This window comes from Pleurodeles waltl, chromosome 1_2, assembly GCF_031143425.1.
Source record: "Pleurodeles waltl isolate 20211129_DDA chromosome 1_2, aPleWal1.hap1.20221129, whole genome shotgun sequence".
Taxonomy (NCBI): Eukaryota; Metazoa; Chordata; class Amphibia; order Caudata; family Salamandridae; genus Pleurodeles; species Pleurodeles waltl.
The window spans coordinates 108,523,896-108,543,346 of NC_090437.1; the positions used below are offsets into that span (position 1 = coordinate 108,523,896).

Genomic DNA, 19,451 nt, shown 5'->3' on the forward strand with positions numbered 1-19,451 from the left:
CACACTGGAGGAGCTCTGGGCACCACCCCTGGAGTGGTGATGGACAGAGGAGTGGTCACTCCCCTTTCCTTTGTCCAGTTTCGCACCAGAGCAGGGACTGGGGGTCCCTGAACCAGTGTAGACTGGCTTATGCAAGGAGAGCACCATCTGTGCCCTTCAAAGCATTTCCAGAGGCTCTGGGAGGCTACCCCTCCCAAGCCTATAACACCTATTTCCAAAGGGAGAGGGTGTAACACCCTCCTCCCAAAGGAAATGCTTTGTTCTGCCTTTCTGGGACTGAACTGCTCAGACCCCAGGAGGGCAGAACCCTGTCTGTGAGGTGGCAGCAGCTGTAGCTGCAGTGCAAGCCTCCGTAAGCTGGTTTGACAGTACCGGAGGTCTATGGTGGAGCCCCCAGGTTGCATGGGATTGGCCCCCCATTACCAGATTTGGAATGGGGGGACAATTCCATGATCTTAGACACCTTTCAGGGCCATATTCAGAGTTACCATTGTGAAGCTACATATAGGTGTTGACCTATATGTAGTGCACGCGTGTAATGGTGTCCCGCACCCATGAAGTCTGGGGAATTGGCCCTGGACAGCATGGGGTACCTTTGCTAGTGCAAGGGTGCCCTCACACCTAGTAACTTTGCACCTAGCTTTCAGCAAATGAAGGTTGGACAAATAGGTGACTTCTAAGTTACTTAAGTGCAGTGAAAATGGTTGTGAAATAGTGGGTGCACTATTTCATGCAGGCTGCAGTGGAAGTCCTGTGAAAGGGTTTGTCTGAGCTCCTTATGGGTGGCAAAAGAAATGCTGCATCCTGTAAGGATATTCCGGAACCCCAATGCCCTGGGTACCTAGGTACCATATACTAGGGACCTATAAGGGGGGTCCAGTGTGCTTGCAGCGCTGCCCAGGGGATTACGACTCCCCTTCCCACCAGGCTGCCCATGGTGGTAGAGACCGCCATGGAAAAGCTGTCAGGAAGGAGAGTCGCGGGGCCCCTGCACTGCCCATGCACTTGGCATGGGCAGTGCAGGGGCCCCAGGCACAGCCCCACCCTGCTTTTCACTGTCTGCACAGCAGACAGTGAAAAGCACGACAGGTGCATCTGCACCCGTCGCACGGCCGCAACACCGCCAGCTCCATTAGGAGCCGGCTCCCATGTTACGGCCGACATCCCCGCTGGGCCGGCCCAGCGGGGATGTCATAATGCGGCAGGCGGCATTGCGGCCTCATTGGTGCCCGCTCGGCGGTTAAACCTAGGCGGGCAGCCTCCGGCGCCCACCAAGGTTGTAATGAGGCCCATGTCTTCAGTTCCTTCGTGAAGCTGAATGCTTCTTTTTGCATGCTCACCCCCACATTTCTGGACTAATTATGCTGATTCTTCAACTCTTTAAAATGCACTGAGGCCTGTTACCCAGACCTCGGTGCCACTGTTTTATCATGCAAATTATATGTCGAATTGGATACACCCAACTGGGAAGGCCTGAATTATTTATAAGACCCTAGTATATGGTACCCAGGGCATGTAAGGGAGTGTGTCCACTCAGTGATGCAGTACTATCTGTGCCACCCTTTGTGTGATAAGAGACAAAATGTCTCCCAGCCTGCCACTGCAGACTGGATGGATGATGTTAACACTTCAGTTCAACTTTGTCATTTAAACCAATGGCAAACCCAGCCATGTAGCCATTGTAGCCATGCAATCCCATTTATCAATCACCTTAAACTGTGTAGGTCTAGGCATTGGTCTCATTTCACACATTATCGGTCTCACCCTCTGGACTGAAGTAGGAATCCAATAGATGGGAGATCTATACAGGGACGAAGAGCTCCTCACTTACAAATCACTAATGGATGTAACGGGCTCCCCCGGACAATTTCTACTGCATGCATCCCTAATTGAAACACTAAGGCACAAATGGGGAGTTATGGCACCCAAACCCATCATGCACCTCACTATACAACTACATATATTAGGTAAGGGCTGTCCGGGACCCTAAGAACCCATATGGCACAAACGCTTGCAGCCCTCCACGAGCCTTGGGAAAAAAGGCTAGATTGCCCTTGCACACACAGAATGGACCACCATACTGAATGGTCCTACACACATATCCTGCAATGCCCGCTTCTGCTTGATTGAATGACACCTTGTCCATAGGTCCTACTTCACTCCTGCCAATATAAGCAGATATTTCCACCGCACTGATGCGGCACACCCCTGCTGCCGACAGGTAAATGCTGATATGATACATATGATTTGGTAATGTTCTCACTTACAGGATTACTGGTGTGGAATACTGAGCTGCTTAACACATTGTACAGATGGGGTCTTTACCAACACCTAGGAAGTATGTATACTGGGACTCTACAGTAGAAGTAAATAGCACAACGCTACATCCCGGTTTATAGACTTCAGATTACTATTAGCTGAACTGCCAATCACGTGCAGAGGGAAAGTGACTGATCCTCCACACACCGCTACTTGGATGAAATCGTTCACTACCTGGGCACAGGCTGAAAGCATTTCTCTATATGGGGAAGATACATTAGGGCTCTGTATAAACCCAATAGCCAGCAGTTGGGAAGCAATTATGTCTGATTTACACACTGCTAAGCCTGGTACTTCCCACACACCAAACAATGGTGAAATGGGCGACATAGTGCATGTAACACAGCTCTCTGATATATCTCCTCAGACAGCGTGCACAGTGGATCCATACACTCCCATTGAACATTAACTTGAGCACCATGGGACAGCTTTGATGATGATAGTCTTGAGCAAACCACTCAACGACCAAATGCTCAACGCTGATTGTGGTGGGAGGAATGATAATATCAGGCCTAGTGGTCTAGTTAATGTCACTGTCCCTCTCTCTTTAGCACTCTAATTGTTCAGTAAGTGGGCCATTTGACAGTTTATATCTGTAATTGCACAATGTTCTCTAAAATACTAAACATGTGCTCTCACTTCACCTACATTTTTATTCACGACTGTCTGGAAATTTATTGTTCATCTCTCCTAACTGACTTCACTATTGATATGTATTAGGCTCAATTATTATCCTGTACCCTCAACAATGCAGTTCACGGGTTATGTACAAGGCATTTATGTTATATGCTACTCATATTGCACACAATATTGTTGCTATGCCTGTAATTGTTCAATCAAAATGTAGAAAACAGCAATAAACTGATTTAAACAAAAAATCATACATTATCTGTCTCAAGACGTCTAACTTCCTAACATTAAAGGTACACTTCAATGGAAATTGTAAAACTTCATTGTGTGCAGTATATTTGTTCCATTATGAAATCCAGGTACACAAATAGTACACAACATCTTTCTTCATGTCACATGTTGGTTGCGGCTTTCCCTGTGCCTCTCTAGATATTTCAGTAACCTAAGGCAATACCATCAAACTTCCCATTGTTTACGTGCAAAACCAACTCAAAATAAACCTTTAAATTGTCAAAACCCACAGAAAACGAACTAGCGAACAGCAACCAATTGCAGAGCTGCTCTGTCAATGGTCAACCTGTAACAGTGTGGCTTCATCAGCAACCAACCAATCAGAACACTGCTTTCTGATGACGTATCATCATTCCCAGCATGGCTACCTGGCCAGCCAATCACAGAACGGCTTATCCATGAATAGGAAAACAATCACAAAACCTCTTTTAAATCAAATAACAAAATAACCTTGTCTGATCACCCTAGAAAGGGAGGACAAATCAAATAAATCAAGCAGGATTCAAGTGGCAAATTGTAAACTTTAGAACTCGAAACCAAGAACAAGAAATGAAAGCCCCTTTTTAAGCCACAACTCACATTAGCTAAATCTCTGTCCAGAGGCAATCCACCCTAGTTAGTGTGCTTGCGCCCATGCACTCAAGAGGGAGATTCATCAACCGAAATTTAACATGCAACCTATAAAAGAAATTTGTATTACAGAAGCGCTACCAATGTGTAAGCAGTGCCTCACTCCACATACTACAATTACAGACAAGTGATAAATATATCTAAAGATCTTAGATTTTCAACAAACCTATAACCAACTCCACTGAAAAATCAATAGGACTTCAAATGATTTCACAAATATGAATAGCACATCAGCACAACAGTAATCAGACCACCAATTGAGCCTAGAATTATCATCAAAACCGAAACAACCCAACACAGAAACTGAAATCCATCACAGTCTCATATATCAGTGCACATTCACAGAATTAATCTCTCTCTATTCATACTTACACTCCAACTCGTTCAGGAATGCACATCCTGTCACTTCTCCAGCATCTGAACTCTTGGCAAAGTTATAAAAACTAATTTCTCCCTCAGTCCCGGCATGAAGGACTTAGATGGAAAATGTGTTGGGGAGTCTTAGGGGAATCCTAATATGAGGCAGTGCTCTTATGCAACCATCCTCTACTACCAATATGTGTGGAAACCCCTAACTCCAATAATTTACTGAACCCCAGTATTCTGATCACCCCACAATTTACCTCTGGTGGTTCAGCTCCAGCACTCTTGAGCTTGCGATAAGAGTCACCACCCTCCACTTCATCCTGCTCACCTCACCAATTTAGCAGAGTAAAATCAAATAGTGACTGGGCCAGTCAATAACTGAGTGCTTTATAAAAAAAAACCACTAAGCTTAAAAAGAAGTTTTATTACAGAAATTCCATTAGAAGCAATATATAGAAATTCAGAGAATGCCACGCAGGCCCAGATACAGAGTACAAATCAGATATCAGAACCTTTTTAAAAATCCCTATTTAAGCAGTATAGCCTCTCAAAATTCAAAGTGTCAAACTCATAAAGAGTGCTAACTGCATTCTAATAGGAGGAGAAAAATAACAAGTAAATTGGACAGAGTCTGGGGAGTAAATGGAGAGGTCATCCCCAAACCTTCAAAACCAGGAATTTCTAAACACATTTTCCGCATAACAGTAAGCAAAACTGCAGATTCTGTATAACATGATCATAATTAACCATGAAGTCAGAAATAAACATGTAAATTAAGGTTTCATAGCACTAACCCATTCATAAGGTAAAAGACTCCTTACGCTACTTTCCACAGCAATGCAGAGATGCAAAATATAATACAAAACATTTCAAAACAAAGGGTGATAGATTAGTGTACTTGTAGACCTACATGAGAGCTTCCAGCAGAAGTATCCTTCAGAATGGTACCTAGGGAATGTATTGTAAAGTTTCATTCACAATACATGCTCTCTAAAGAAAATAACTAACAATGTCACAGGGCACTGTGCTCTACGGAAACTATAGGATACTGGTATTATTTTTAATTTCTTTTGTCACTAGTGATGGTAATGGTGAAAGTGGTGTTAATGTTTTAGAAGTCAAGTGAGTAAGGAGACCAGGAGAGCAAAGAGGAGCATCTGGCAGCAGGAGATCCACCAGGTGCAAGCCGAACGAACAAGTTACCTACTTTAAGTAACACATTTTCTGGTGGATACAGTAGCCACCTGTGGATTCCTCACCTTCTGAATTCTCCCAATGCGCCAGCATTCAACGGAAATTTTCTTGCCAGCTCTTCACATCGATGAGGACGTCACAATTGCATGGCTCCACATGCGACTCCGTCGGACGTCATCATGGCAATAAGAAGTCCTCGCTGGCGTGCTAATGTTAGTTTTACCATTTTCACCTTCGAGGCGAACAGGTGAAAACCGACTTCACAAGTACAATACATATACCAATCCAAATCCAAATATAAACCACAATATTTGTTTATATAAACACATTAAAAACATATATACATATATAATAAAGGAAGTCTTGATATGACCAGACAGGCAACGGGGAGGCAGGTGGGACTGTGAGGAATCCACAGGTAGCTACTGTATCCACCAGAAAAAGCATTACCGAAAGTAAATAACTTGTTCTTCTGATGGATACGACTACCTGTGGATTCCTCACCTTATGAATAGAGCCCCAAAGCAGTCCTGCACTCGAAGGTGGGTGCCTGGCCGGTCACACCAAGAAATCCTGCAACACAGAACGTGCAAAATGGTTGTCCCTCCTAACTTCCGAATCCAAGCAATAATGCTTCGTGAAAATGTGTGGAGGGAAGCCCAAGTTGCTGCCTTACAAATATCCACAACTGGCACACCTCTAGCCAAGGCTGAAGTTGTAGACTTATCCCTGGTGGAATGAGCCCTAACACCCTCAGGAGGAACCTTCTTTGCCAGTGAATAACACACTTTTATGCAAAGACTGACCCACCTGGAAAGGGTTCTCTTGTGGACGGCTTTGCCCTTCATCTTGCCCACATATCCAACGAAGAGTTGATCATCAATATGAAAGTCTTTTTTCCTTTCAATGTAAAAGCTCAAAGCCCTTCTTGGATCTAGGGTATGAAGTCTTTCCTCCTCCTTTGAAGGATCGAGAGGAGGGTAAAAAGAAGGCAGCGTTATAGATTGTCCCATATGAAAGGGAGTAACAACCTTGGGAAGGAAAGCCACCCTGGTTCTCAGCACCACCTTGACAGCTTGAAAGGAGGTTTCACACTAGGAGTCTGGAGCTCACTCACATGCCTAGCAGACATGATGGCTGTAAGAAAAAACGCTTTTAAAACTAAAAATCTCAACGGGCAAGAATGCATAGGCTCAAACGGTGAACCCATTAAAAAAGTAAGAAACAAATTCAAATCCCACTGAGGCATGAGAAATGGAGTGGGAGGAAACTTGTTAGTCAGGCCTCTCAAAAATCTACAACTATAGGAGACTTGAATAAGGAAGGTTGATCAGGAAGGCACAGAAAGGCCGACAGTGTCAAAACATAACCCTTCACAGTCGCAACTGCACAACCCTTCTGTGCCAAGCAAGGGGCAAAAAGCAAAACATCAGACAAATGGGCCTTTAGGGGATCAATTTGCCTCTCTCCACACCAAGCAACACATTTTGCCCATCTGTTGGCATAGACAGTTTTAGTGGAGTGTCGCCTGGCCGATAAGATAACATCCACCACTTCTGGAGTGAGAGAAAAAAGAACTCATATTGCCCCGTTCAATTTCCAGGCATGTAGGTGCAGGCTCTGGAGGTGGGGGTGTAGAACCTGCCCCTGCGAATGCGAGAGGAGGTCTGCCCTGTGAGGGAGACGGAGAGGAGGGTACAGTAAGAGTTAAAGAATGTCTGAGTACCACAACCTTCTTGGCCAATCTGGAGCTATTAAAATGACTTGGGCCCGATCTTGATGAATCTTCCTCAGAACCCGAGGATCAAGGGTATGGGGGGAAACGAGTAAAGTAACTGGTCGCACCAAGACATCTGAAACGCGTTGTTCAATGCTTCTTGCACTGGATACTGGAGACTGCAGAATGACAGGCAGTGCGTGTTCACCCGAATGGCAAACAGGCCTATCTGTGGAAAACCCCACATCCGGAAGATGTGAAGAACCAGGTCTGGATGGAGACGCCACTCGTGATCGACCGAGAAATGCCGACTGAGACTGTCCACACGTACGATGAGAGCCCAGGCCAAATGGTTTGCTACTATGCAAATCCAATGGTCGGTCCTGTGCCAAGGACCAGAGCCGCAGAGCCTCTCTGCAGAGAAGGTACGAACCCACTCCTCCCTGCTTGCTGATGTACCACATTGCGGTAGTGTTGTCCGTCAAGACTTGAACTGACTGACCGCGAAGGGACAGGAGGAAAGCCTTGAGAGCCAGACGTATCGCCTGTAACTCTAACAGACTGATGTGAAACATCTGTTCCACTGGAGACCAACAACCTTTTATCTCCAGGTCCCCCAGACGAGCTCCCCACCCTAGAGTGGAAGCATCCGTTATGAGCGTGGCCACCTGAGGTGGTCGACAAAACAACCTTCCTTAGGAAAGGTTGCCATCCACAGCCCACCATCGTAGATCCGTTGCAGCGTCTCTGGAGATCGTTATCGACTCTTCAAGATCCCCTTTGTGTTGAAACCACAGCTTGCGGAGTCACCATTAGAGAGATCTCATGTGCCAACGTGCATGAGTGACCAACAGAATGCAAGAAGCGAACAGACCGAGCAGACGTACGACCTTGAGGACTGGAACAACCACTCCATTTTGAAATATTGGAATCACGCCTGAATGTTCTGAATCCACTGAGGCGGAGGATAGGCCTGATTCAATGTGGTATCCAGTACTGCCCCTATGAACAGGAGGCACTGAGAGGGCTCCAGGTGAGACATGGGCACATTTACCATAAAGCCCAGGTTGAACAACAACCTTGTTGTCACTTACAAGTGATGCAGCACAAGCTCTGGGGACTTGGATTTTATCAGCTAATCATCCAGGTAAGGGAATACAGATATTCCCTTCCTTCTGATGTCTGCTGCAACCACCGCCATCACCTTCATGAAGACCCGAGGTGCGGAAGTAGGACCAAAAGGAAGGACCGCAAACTGGTAGTGTTGTGACCCTACCACAAACCAGAGATACTTCCTGTGCGACTTCAGAATGGGGATATGAAAATAAGCGTCCTGCAAGTCGGCAGGCACCATCCAACCTTCCTTATTCAACGCCAGAAGCACCTGTGCTAGAGTCAACATTTTGAATTTCTCCTGCTTGAGGAACCAATTCAAAATCCTCAGGTCCAGGATAGGCTTCAATCAACCATTCTTCTTGGGAATCAGGAAATATCTTGAAGAGCATCCCAAACCCCTTTCCTGCTCTGGAACCAAACCCACTGCACCCTTTAACAAAAGGACTTGCACCTCCTGCTGAAGTAACAGGAAATTATCTTCTGAACAAAACAAATGACGGGGAGGGATGGGAGAGGGAAACTCCAGAAAAGGAAGGGCATAACCTTTCCCCACAATATTTAGTACCCAAGAGTCTGAAGTGACTAACTCCCACTTGTGGAGAAAATGAAATATCCTGCCCCCTACAGCAGAAGCATGATCCAAGAAGGATAGAAAACTGGGGCTGCTTTCCTTGTTGGGTTCCCCTAGAGGAAGAGGATGAGGCAGGATACTGCTGGGCAGCTCCTCGTGGCCTAACCCTCCCCGCCCTCCAAAAGACCTATAGAGAGGGTTGGCAGGCTGTTGCAGTGCTGGACTGTGGCCTTCCACGATAAGAGGATCCATGGCCAAACCCCCTAAACCTCCGAAAGGACCTACAGGGTGTAGATGCTGACGCCTGTAGTCCCAAGGATCTTGCAGTAGCCCTGCTGTCTTTAAAACGTTCCAAAGCAGAGTCGACCTTGGACTCAAACAACTTTTCGCCAAACGGAAGGTCCAACAAAGTTTTTTAACATCTGTGGAAAAGCCAGAAGACTTAATCCATGCATGCCTCCTGGTCGCCAATGAAGTGCCCATTGCCCTGGCCACTGAATCCGCTGTTTCCAGACCTGACTGGATAATCTGTTTGACTGCCGCTTGAGTGTCCAAAAGGAGCTCATCAAACTGCCCAGGCACATCCTGAGGCAAGCTCGGCACTACTGCTCTTGCTGTGTCCATCAGGGCATGAACATACCTCCCCAGCACACAGGTAGCATTGACCGATTTCAGGGCCATACTACATGAGGAGAAACTTTTCTTGGCTGCTTGCACCATTCTCTTGGACTCCCTGTCCGATGGAGTAGCAGGAAACGAGCCAAGTGCAGATCGGGCAGAACAAGAAGCTTGGATCACCATGCTCTCAGGAGTCGGATGTTGAGATAAAAATTGATGATCCCCAAGAGCAACCCTGTACTTCCTAGCCACTGTCCGGGAAACCGCTGGAGTCATGACAGGTTTTCTCCAAATGTCTAAAATAAGCTCAGTCAGAGCATCATTAAAAGGGAGTGTGGGCCCCGCAGAAGTAGAGGAAGGATGCAACACCTCCGTCAAGATGTTTGTCTTCACTTCCGAAGCTGGTAACGGAAGTTCCAAAAATTCAGCAGCCTTCCTTATGACAGTGTGATAGGATGCTGCCTCCTCTGTAAATTCAGCCGGGGATAAAAGATCCCACTCAGGGGAGGTAGCCAGTCCACTTGCAGAGTCCAGACCCTGAAACTCCCCCATAGGCTCAGGAATCTCTCCTTTCTCTAACAACTGTTGCTGGTATTCCTGCTCCTCCAAGAGCCTCAAAACTCTCCTCCTTGATCTCAATCTGGCCTCCAATCTCATTGTCGACAGAGAGTTAGCTGACGTCGACGATGCTGGCTTCAAAGCAGATGGACATGGTGGAGGAAATAGAGGAGATACACTGCGTCCCGACCGGGGCCCATCCTGCACGGGTTTTGACTCCATCGACGCCATCGGCACCATCATCTGAGGCGACGACGTCATTGGTGGCGAACCAGCACTCTCAGTGCAATTGTGACGTCCTCGTTGATGTGAACAGCTGGGAAGAAAGTTTCAGTTGAATGCTGGCAGATTGGGAGAATTCATAAGGTGAGGAATCCACAGGTAGTTGTATCCATCAGAAAAGGATGTACCACAGAAGCCACCAGGGGCAAGTGGGCAGGGCACTTTCATTTATTCACAAACACAACTTCCTGGTGGGAGAACAATGGGGCCACATTACAAAAGCTGCTGGACATGCCGAAAGTTCAGGACGCAGCTGGGCAGTAAAAAACACGGTAACAAGGAGAGTGGTGGGAGATCAATAGAGCAGCATAATGTGGCACCATCAAGAGTGCTGTCTGGCACTCACAGATAATATGTAGTAGCCTGGCAAACGAGAATCCACAGGAGCACTGTAACAAGGAGGTAAGGGTTGAGCTGGGGCAAGGAAAATGGGCAAGACAAGACAGCCATTTCGTAGGTCAGGTTCTGCTGAACAGTGAAAATTAGAAAGCAATTAAGCAGCTACCACAGGGTCATCTTGACCTCAAGCCCTGACAAAAGCATTACACAAATCCAACTGCAGCAGGAAAAAACAATGCAAAAGTTGATTACATTCTGTATACAAAGCATGATTAAGGTATAGAAGTGAATACATTATTGTACTGTATTTTTCAGGTGCATATTTTAAAGAATTAGTAACACTACGTGTAGTAGACTGCTATGCTCACAAACAAGAGGTAAAAATTGTTTACTAAGCACCTGCTTCAGAACATGACTGTGTGTGGAGTTGGGGGGAGGTGTGCACGTTTGGAAGCAGTCTGGGTTTTGGGCCAAGTGATTCATGACCAATTTTGTATTGCTGAAAATGATATTTTCTAAATATACAGCCAAGTGAGAAGCACTGTGTTTGTTATATATATTCACTGAAAAAAACAAAACGTTACAGGGACATTAGTTAGGGTCACATCTTACCCACACAAAACCAAAGATATGCAGAGGTTGTATTTATATTTATAGTCATACTTACGTTAAGAAACTATACCTTGTGGCCTAAAGTTACTTAACAGCAAAAATGATAGTTTCTATAACTTTAAGTATAACCATAACTGTTGAACTTCTATGGTTTTGTGTGGGTAAAATGTGAATCTAACTATAACGTTTATAACATCCCTGTAACCTTTGTTTTTTTCAGTGAATTTCTATGTTTTTTACCGTAAGGCAATATATAAATACTGTACGTTCACACAAGGGCCGTGCACAGCCGGGGTGTGGGTGTGTGAGTTTTTTTCTTCAATTGGATCCACGTCCCCAGATACCTATATATGTTTTCATTTAATAACTCTGAAATTACTGAACAGATTTGCAACAAATAATAAAAAGAGATCTTTCTAGACCAAGATCTAGCCTTCTGACAAATTTGGTGTAAATCCGTTCAGCAGTTCAGGCTGCAGTTGTGGTAAATAAAAAAAAGGCAAAATCCCCATAGACACTGCATAAGGAAAAAACATTTTGCCCCCCACACTTTCTCGGCCCCCGCTTGACAAATCACCCCAAACCTTTCCAAACAACAGCTGAACTAATGAGTGTACTAGTTTTGAAAATTTCATCAAGATTCGTCAAACAGCGCCAAAGTTATTAGCAAAGCAAAAAACACTTTGTCTTTGGGAAATGTTGGTCCTAAGTATAACTAAATAAATACTGGCTATCACCAGTAGGTCATTTTCCATTGCATTCTACTATTTGAAGAGCAGCGGCGTCAGGGTAAAACCATCTCATTTCAGGGTGTCTAAACAATTATTAGCTTTAGTCAATATTCTCCATCCCTCCACCTGCCTCTGACTACAGCCAGGGGGCAATAATAAATACAAACCTAAAGTGGCCAACAATATTGAACAGGGATGTCTATACTAGCCTCACTCTTGCTTTCAAATTTACAAGTCAAATGTTTCTAATGAGATCAACGATGCTGGTCCTTTCCCCCTAAATTTGGAAGTTTGTGTATTGACAGTTCTCTTGTATTCAGACAACCTCACTCCTTTATATCTTAACTGAATCAAACTATAACGGAAAGTGGACTGCCTATGTATGTATGCAACTAGCAATCACTTAAAAATTAATACAGCAAAAAGTAGCATCATGGGTAGGGTGTGTAGAGGAAAACAATCAGTGGAGGCTATATGAATTGCTGATGGAAGGAGTGGAACTGTTTGCTAACAATCTATTGTGAAAGATGTGTTGAGTTCTTCAAAAGGTTCATATAATTTAAATCGTAAGAGGTATGTTGGCCCTACATACATCATTGGATAACAGGAATTCCTGAATGAATGCTAACACTGAGCCTAAATACTGCTGTCATGAAAAGGGACAGGAAATGTTTGATGTTTGCATCGCATTCTGGGTAAGACAACATGCTCACTTTCATATAAGCAACACCTTCATGAACTCCTCTGGGACTCTAGTTTTCAGAAATGTTGAGGGTTGGTAAGGTTACCAAGGTGGCAGCCAACCCCAAGCTCAAAACCTTTCACTAACCCCATAGGCAATGAGAGTAAATTGGGATTTCTTTGGGTGTAGTTTCTATACGACTTTCAGAAAAATTATACCCTAGTGACCAGGGGCTTTCTGCCCATCTGGAAGATTGGAAAGTAAATTGGGGGATACATCCCCCAATCTGCCTGACTTAGGGGCAGCAAGAGTGTGTGGGCTTCAGGTGGTGGGGAAATGTTAACTTATGCTAGTGGACTATGGGCTGCTTCCCCTAAGATAATGTCCAAGCTGGCATAGTGGAGTAGATCCCCGCTCACTGAGCACCCTCCTGCACAATCCCCCTGCAGTAAAGCACTTAGGAGCAATAATACCAGCAAGGGGAGAATCTTCTGTTTCTAACAGTATCTCTCTCTTTGAGATCAGTCTTTGGGGGGTCGATCACACTAGAAGCAAGTGAAGCCCTTGGGCCTGGCACACTGAATGCTAATGAATATTAATGAAAAATATATTGGACTGGTATGAAGGGTATTTCTGCCCCTGGAGCCCAAGGAGGGACCTGAAAAGGGGGTCCCTCTGTTTTGAGCACCAGAGTGATTCCCAGTCGTGTACCAGGGGGTGAACCTTATGCCCTCCTCACTGTAAGGTTAGTATGAAGAACATTGAAGACGCTGTGGCAACAATTCTTTATCAAAGATTGCTTTCACATAACTTACAAATTGTTGCACAAATTTCCTTTGTCTACCACACATTCATTACCATCACTATAAAGATATTATGTAACACAGTAATTGCAAACAATGTACAGGCCATAAAACTTCTGGTATTTTAAAGTCATATTTGCATTGAATTTTAAATATTTACCTTCATGCTTCGGAACATTTGTAAGATTCAACATGACAAAATTGATAGACGTTGAAGTTCGGTTATCATCGCTGGAATATACAATTATGGTTGCTTGCCAGCTGTCTGACATGTTCTTGCCTACAGGATCATGAGTACTGGCTATTACTCCCACAATATCATCTGGTTCATCTTCACGAATGTCTATAGAGGCTGTAATGTGTTTTTCTCCTGTAAACGTAACATATAAGAAAAAAGAAACAGAGAGGAAAAACAATTTACATGTCATGAAAACTAAAAAGTTACATGAAGTACATACAGTGGTTCATAGGCCAGTATGAGAGATCATCATCATCATCAACAATATTTATTCTGTCCAAAATTCTATGACCATAAAAGCACAATAAATCCGTACACAAAATTTACAAAGTAAGATATTAAAAATGCATGTAGATCCTACAGTACAGTACAGTTCACAGAGACAATTTAGGAGATGTAAGATTTCCTCAATCTGATTGCAGCAATTATATAACTAAATACAGAAGAGCAAATTTACGGCGTAGTTAAAGACTGTAGATATCTTAAACCCTCTTTATATCCTGTAAAGTGTTTTTTCATTAAAATCGAGTGCAGAAACTGAGCTCTAACTGAACTAAACAATTTACAAAATAATATAAAATGCTCTGATGCTTGAGAAGAGACAGCGCCACATGGGCAATGTAAGGAAACATCTACCCTCAGGCCAGCAAAGGGAAAAACCGACTAGATGTTGGACCAAATTTAGTCTGAACCTTGCCAAGTAAAACCTATATTGAGGTTTGGTAAACCAGGTTAGATATGAATTCATTGCTGGTCCATTAGAAATTTGAATGTAGTTTACAACAGAGTGCATACCCAGAGATCTTACAATTCGGCCCCCTTCCCTACCTGATGCAAATTCCCTTTTCACTTTATCTTTTGTACTGCAATTTATAATTTCCGGGAAGTCAAACAAGGTATGCATGCCCAAACTGTAAAAAGCATTCTTAATAAAAGCCAGCCATGGGAGGGAGAGTGAGTTGTCTAAGGATAAACAGTCTTTCATAACTTCTTGAGAAAAGCCAGCCGCCTGCAAACTCAACATTTTACAAGGGGGCGATGCCAGTGAGGTCCTTTAGAAACTCCATTCCAAGTTCAAAATGTACAATATAACTAGCTGTAGTACGAGGAGCTGCAAGTAGTCAACACAAACATTTAATTTCCATTATCGGTAATTTTGTTGGTGAGGCACAATACCATACTCCTGCCCCATAGATCCCATGGGTAGACATTTACTCTTATAAAGCTGGATCATCTCCATGATTGGCTTAAAACCAATCCTTGAAACAAATCTAAATACCATATCACACGCTGCCTCCATTTTCTGAGCTCTCTGCTTAATTAACCTCTCCCAAGACCCATTGCCATCAAGCTGTAAACCTAAATAAATAAAAAATGGGACTTTCTCAATCATATTCCCCCCTATATAAAAATACTTAGACTTTGTACCACAGGACCCGCACGTCATTACAAATGACTTTTATTGGTTAACCTAAATTGTTAACTTTATCATAAAATCATTAAATCCATTTAAAAGACTCTGAAGGCCATTTGCTGTTAAAGCTAAAAGAACAGCGTCATCCGCATATAAAAATAAGGGAACTGCCTTAGACACAATTCTGGGGGCATCTTTGCTGTATGTATGTAAAAAGGTTCGTAGAGAGTTTATATAGAATAAAACTAAAAATGGAGCTAGGACATGTGAGATCATTATGTAACTGAAATCAACTGTTTGTGTCTTGTGTCACTGCTTTATATTGCGTTATTCACTGTGCTACTACTAAAATCCACAAATAGGTGTCTAGGAGTTACTCTAATAGCTTATAGCAGTGGTTCCCAACCTGTGGTCCTGGGACGCCTGGGGATCCGCAAAGCCTCCTCAGCGGGTCCGCGACTGCTTAGAAAATTAAATAATATTGACAGATTAGGTCCCCAGCTTTCAGTAATGACTCAGTGGTGGTCCTCGTATTCCAATAATGATTCATTGTGTGTCCCCCGGTTCCAGTAATGATAAAGTTGGGGTCCACAGAAGTCAAAAGGTTGGGAACCACTGGCCTAAAGGAATTCAACTCCTATAATTATCAAATTATTATGAAAGAAGGTTAGTTTCATAGTCCCTTGATATGCCAGGACTTGGTCAGGTTACAGCTCTGTCTTCACTTCCACTTCCAAGAGTTCAATGACTTAAGCCATTCTAAAGGCTACCCTAAGAACTCGACCCCTTTGCCACAGAGATGTTGACGTGGAGCATGTACCTTAGTCACAAAAGGTTTCAGGGAACAGTTAGGTTAGGAGAGCATCATGGGACAGACAACAATTCCAATATACAAAATCTTATTCTAGCCCATAATGTGGTAACTTCAACCTACAAATGCAGGTTAAAAACAGGTGTACAAATATATTTTGTTTTCTACTTAATTGTAAACTCATTCACGACATCTAAAGCTAAACTCACAGATATACAATGAACAAAGAGCAACCTTCACACGAAACTCCTGTGATCTGCTAGGTGCTGTTTCGACTCAAACTGTTCACCATTCCACTCCTTTGGAACCTCTTCCTATCTCTTCATTTTCACTGCAAAAAAACAACAGTTCCCTCATAGACCTTTCAGTAACTTTAGTTGACTCTTATCCTCCCACCCCTTTTCCCAGCTTTCCTCATAGTGTATTCCATCAAAACCTCACCTACAACATGTGCCTCAAGACACACCAGTCCTCGCCTCTTGGGCCTAGTCGTGCCTCCTCAATTACCCCAACTACCATCACAATGAACCGCAGAATAATTCAGCATCAACCTTGTTTAATAATAGTTTACTGTTTTGCTTTGTGGAGCTAAAAAGCACTGGATGATGAAGACGGGGAGTGTAACAGTGTCAAGGGTAAGAGGAATTATCGTTACCCCTTATTTATTTATTTTTAAAAAGGGCAGCAAAGAACAATAAAAAAAATCCAAAATCAACAAAATAATGGAATTCAAATTGGTCAAACTGTTTGTTTTTCTAATGTGAAATACAGGCAGGAGAAATTATTGTATCATTCACAATCGTTTCACAAACAGAAATAAATACACCCAGGAAGGTCTGGGGCTTTGATTCAGACTTCCTTGGGTGCTCTCCAGCGTACACTCTGTCAATAAACCCCAGACACCTCAATCAGCAGTTTCATCCTTGGCCTTGTAAGAGCAGACCCCCACAGGTAAACATCCCATCTGCAGAAGGCTAAAATATGTTCTCAACTCATGCTACATAAAAAGGGGCTCTGTGTATGCAGCAGGTTGGGTGCAGAGCCTGGCCAAGGATCAGGTTCTGTACCCAACACCTGCTGGGCATTGCAGAAGCCTATGCACAGCAGGAGTTCTGTGCCCATGGCTGACTGGACACACAACATGGCTGCAGGCCAGGCCCTGTTTCCAACCACCGCTGTGCACAGCCTTTGTTAAGCACAATGCAATTCCCTGAAAAAAATCTTCAAAAATTGTCTTATGGTTCTTGTTTAAATGCAATAAACCACTGAAATATGCAAGTTATAGATATTAACAAACAAAAAAATGCTATAAATCCTACTGCCGGCGATGCTTTTAATGGCAATTTGCTAAGGGCAAAGATGCACAAAAACAGCTATCCACATAACAACACGGCATGCGGCATGCGGCATGAGCTTTGGTTTGCATTTTGTGTGTGTGAATGACCATAGCTGGTGATTTTATGCATACAGTCAGAACTATAATCTAGTTTGTCACTATGGTTTTGTTCAGAGCGAATTTCATTTTTTTCAAGTATGTTCTCATTTTTCAGCCCCAGCTGCTCACATTCTTCGGAACATCATTGCAGGGATTGGGCATACTGTCTGGCATGCAGCCAGGTCTTGCAACTAACCTGCCATGGCCACACATCCCTGGCTCTGCACAGCCTTCGGCCGTATGTAGCAGGGGTTAGCCACACATTATGCACTCAGCATGGCCATGGCTCTGTGCAGTCATTGTTGGGCACACCGACCAATACCCACGGGCACTTTATGTGTGTCCAATCCTCTACGAGTGGTTTGGTGCAGGGTCTGGCTTGTGACTAGGTTGTGAGCCCAACCCACCTCTGCAAAGCCTTGAGCCAGGCCATGTGCCATACCTTTCACTGTCTCATTGTCCAGGTAAAGCCAAAAACTCATTTTAATGTTTACCATGGCTTGTGATTTTGTTTTTTAAACTGCCTGAGACTCGTGAGTCCGAAGCAACATAAAAAGGAGGTTGAATCCAGCACTTACAATGGCTCCCAGTGAGCTCACGTATTTGCTCGAGAATCATATGCTGAATTAGGCTATTTTTTTCCCAGGAGTCAGCTGTATTTTCCAAGCATCATGGTACCTCTGACCTATACCCTGGGAAAGGTCACCTTTGAGGTAGGCCTCCATGGTTGTAGAATTCTTTTTTCTGCAGCGTAAAAGTTCAAGACACCAGAATTGCAAGACCCAGGTAAAGAAGATAAAGTGTGGATTAGGTTATTGGGATGTCAACAGTGCTTTATTATAAGTACACCAGTGTTAACCACACTGCGATTCCCAAGTGGGTTGCAAGGGACCTGCCTCATGGATATTCATGGGGCAGGTCGCAAAATTGCGATCCATTTGGTAATGGCCGCACTCACAGAGATGGAGGCCTGCTGGGGTCAGCGGATCACCATGTCTCTGATTGCTTTTCAATAAAGCAGTGCTTTTTAAAAAAAAAATTAAATGCATCCTGTTTTCCTCAAAGGAAAATGGGATGCATTTCAAAAAGAAAAATGAAACGTTTTCTTTTCATTTTTGCAGAGTTGGGAGTGGTCTGTGGGACCGCTGCCCACTCTGAAAAAAACCATTTTTGCTACTATTTACAAAGGGGAAGGGTCCCATGGGGACCCCTTCCTGTTCGCGAATGGGTTAACACAAATTTGAAATTGGTGTTAACTGGCATTGGTTTGCAACCACAACAACAGTCACAAACCAATCATACCGCCCCCTTAGAGTTGCAAATGGGGGGATCCTCTCACGACGCCTCTCCCTGGTTGCAAGTTGCAATCCCTATTTTGTGGGTCGGTAACTAGATGCTGACTCGCAAAGTGGGGATGGTGCATTGTACAAGGGAATTTTGCGTTGCAAAAGGCTATTTTCGCCTTTTGTGACCACAAAATGTTGTCATACATCTGGCCCTAAGTGCTTTCAAGATGATATTTTAGTGATGGTGGCAATCAGAAGGAACATGAGCAAGTTATTTGTAGCTCAGAGTACACCAGCAAAGGCTCTGGGGCATAAGTCCACAAGTAGGAGTAGGTGTTCTTGGATTTTGGAGACATAAATAAAAGGGAGAGTTAAAGTTACTCCTGGTTTGTATGCATATAGGGTAGAATTTTTGTGGCCTACACCCAAGCTGAAGTTGAGTGGAGTCTGTCTCCCTCTTCTCACTTAGTTGTAAGACATCCAGGAGAGTCTTGCGGTGCTAAATAGGGATGGGGTGGCGCGCAGGTTGGGGGGTGGGAATTAATAATAAAACAAAACGTACCTGTGTGACCGCCGTCACCACCACGCTGCACCTCTCTTGTGCAGACAGGCTGTAGGCATAGGCTCCCAGCCTGCCCTGTGGCCAATCCTGACGCTGCACAGAGCCTGTGCCTGCTCTCTCCAGCCTGACAACCCAGTGCCGGGCTGGAGAGAGCCTACTGCGCACATGTGTTTGGCCGGCCTTAGACAGCCAGCCAAACATACATGCGCAGTGAGGAGGCGTGCTGTGCACTCCCGTTCAGTGCTC

At 44.2% G+C, this 19,451-nt stretch overlaps 1 protein-coding gene across 1 annotated transcript in view; it reads right to left on the reverse strand.

The window, feature by feature from the left end:
* IDUA (alpha-L-iduronidase) overlaps positions 1-19,451 on the reverse strand; it is a 1,520,091-nt gene that overhangs the window by 376,563 nt on the left and 1,124,077 nt on the right. The window contains exon 9 of the mRNA XM_069236746.1: positions 13,620-13,829. Coding sequence (XP_069092847.1) covers positions 13,620-13,829 — 210 coding nt within the window. The remainder of the gene's footprint in view (positions 1-13,619; positions 13,830-19,451) is intronic.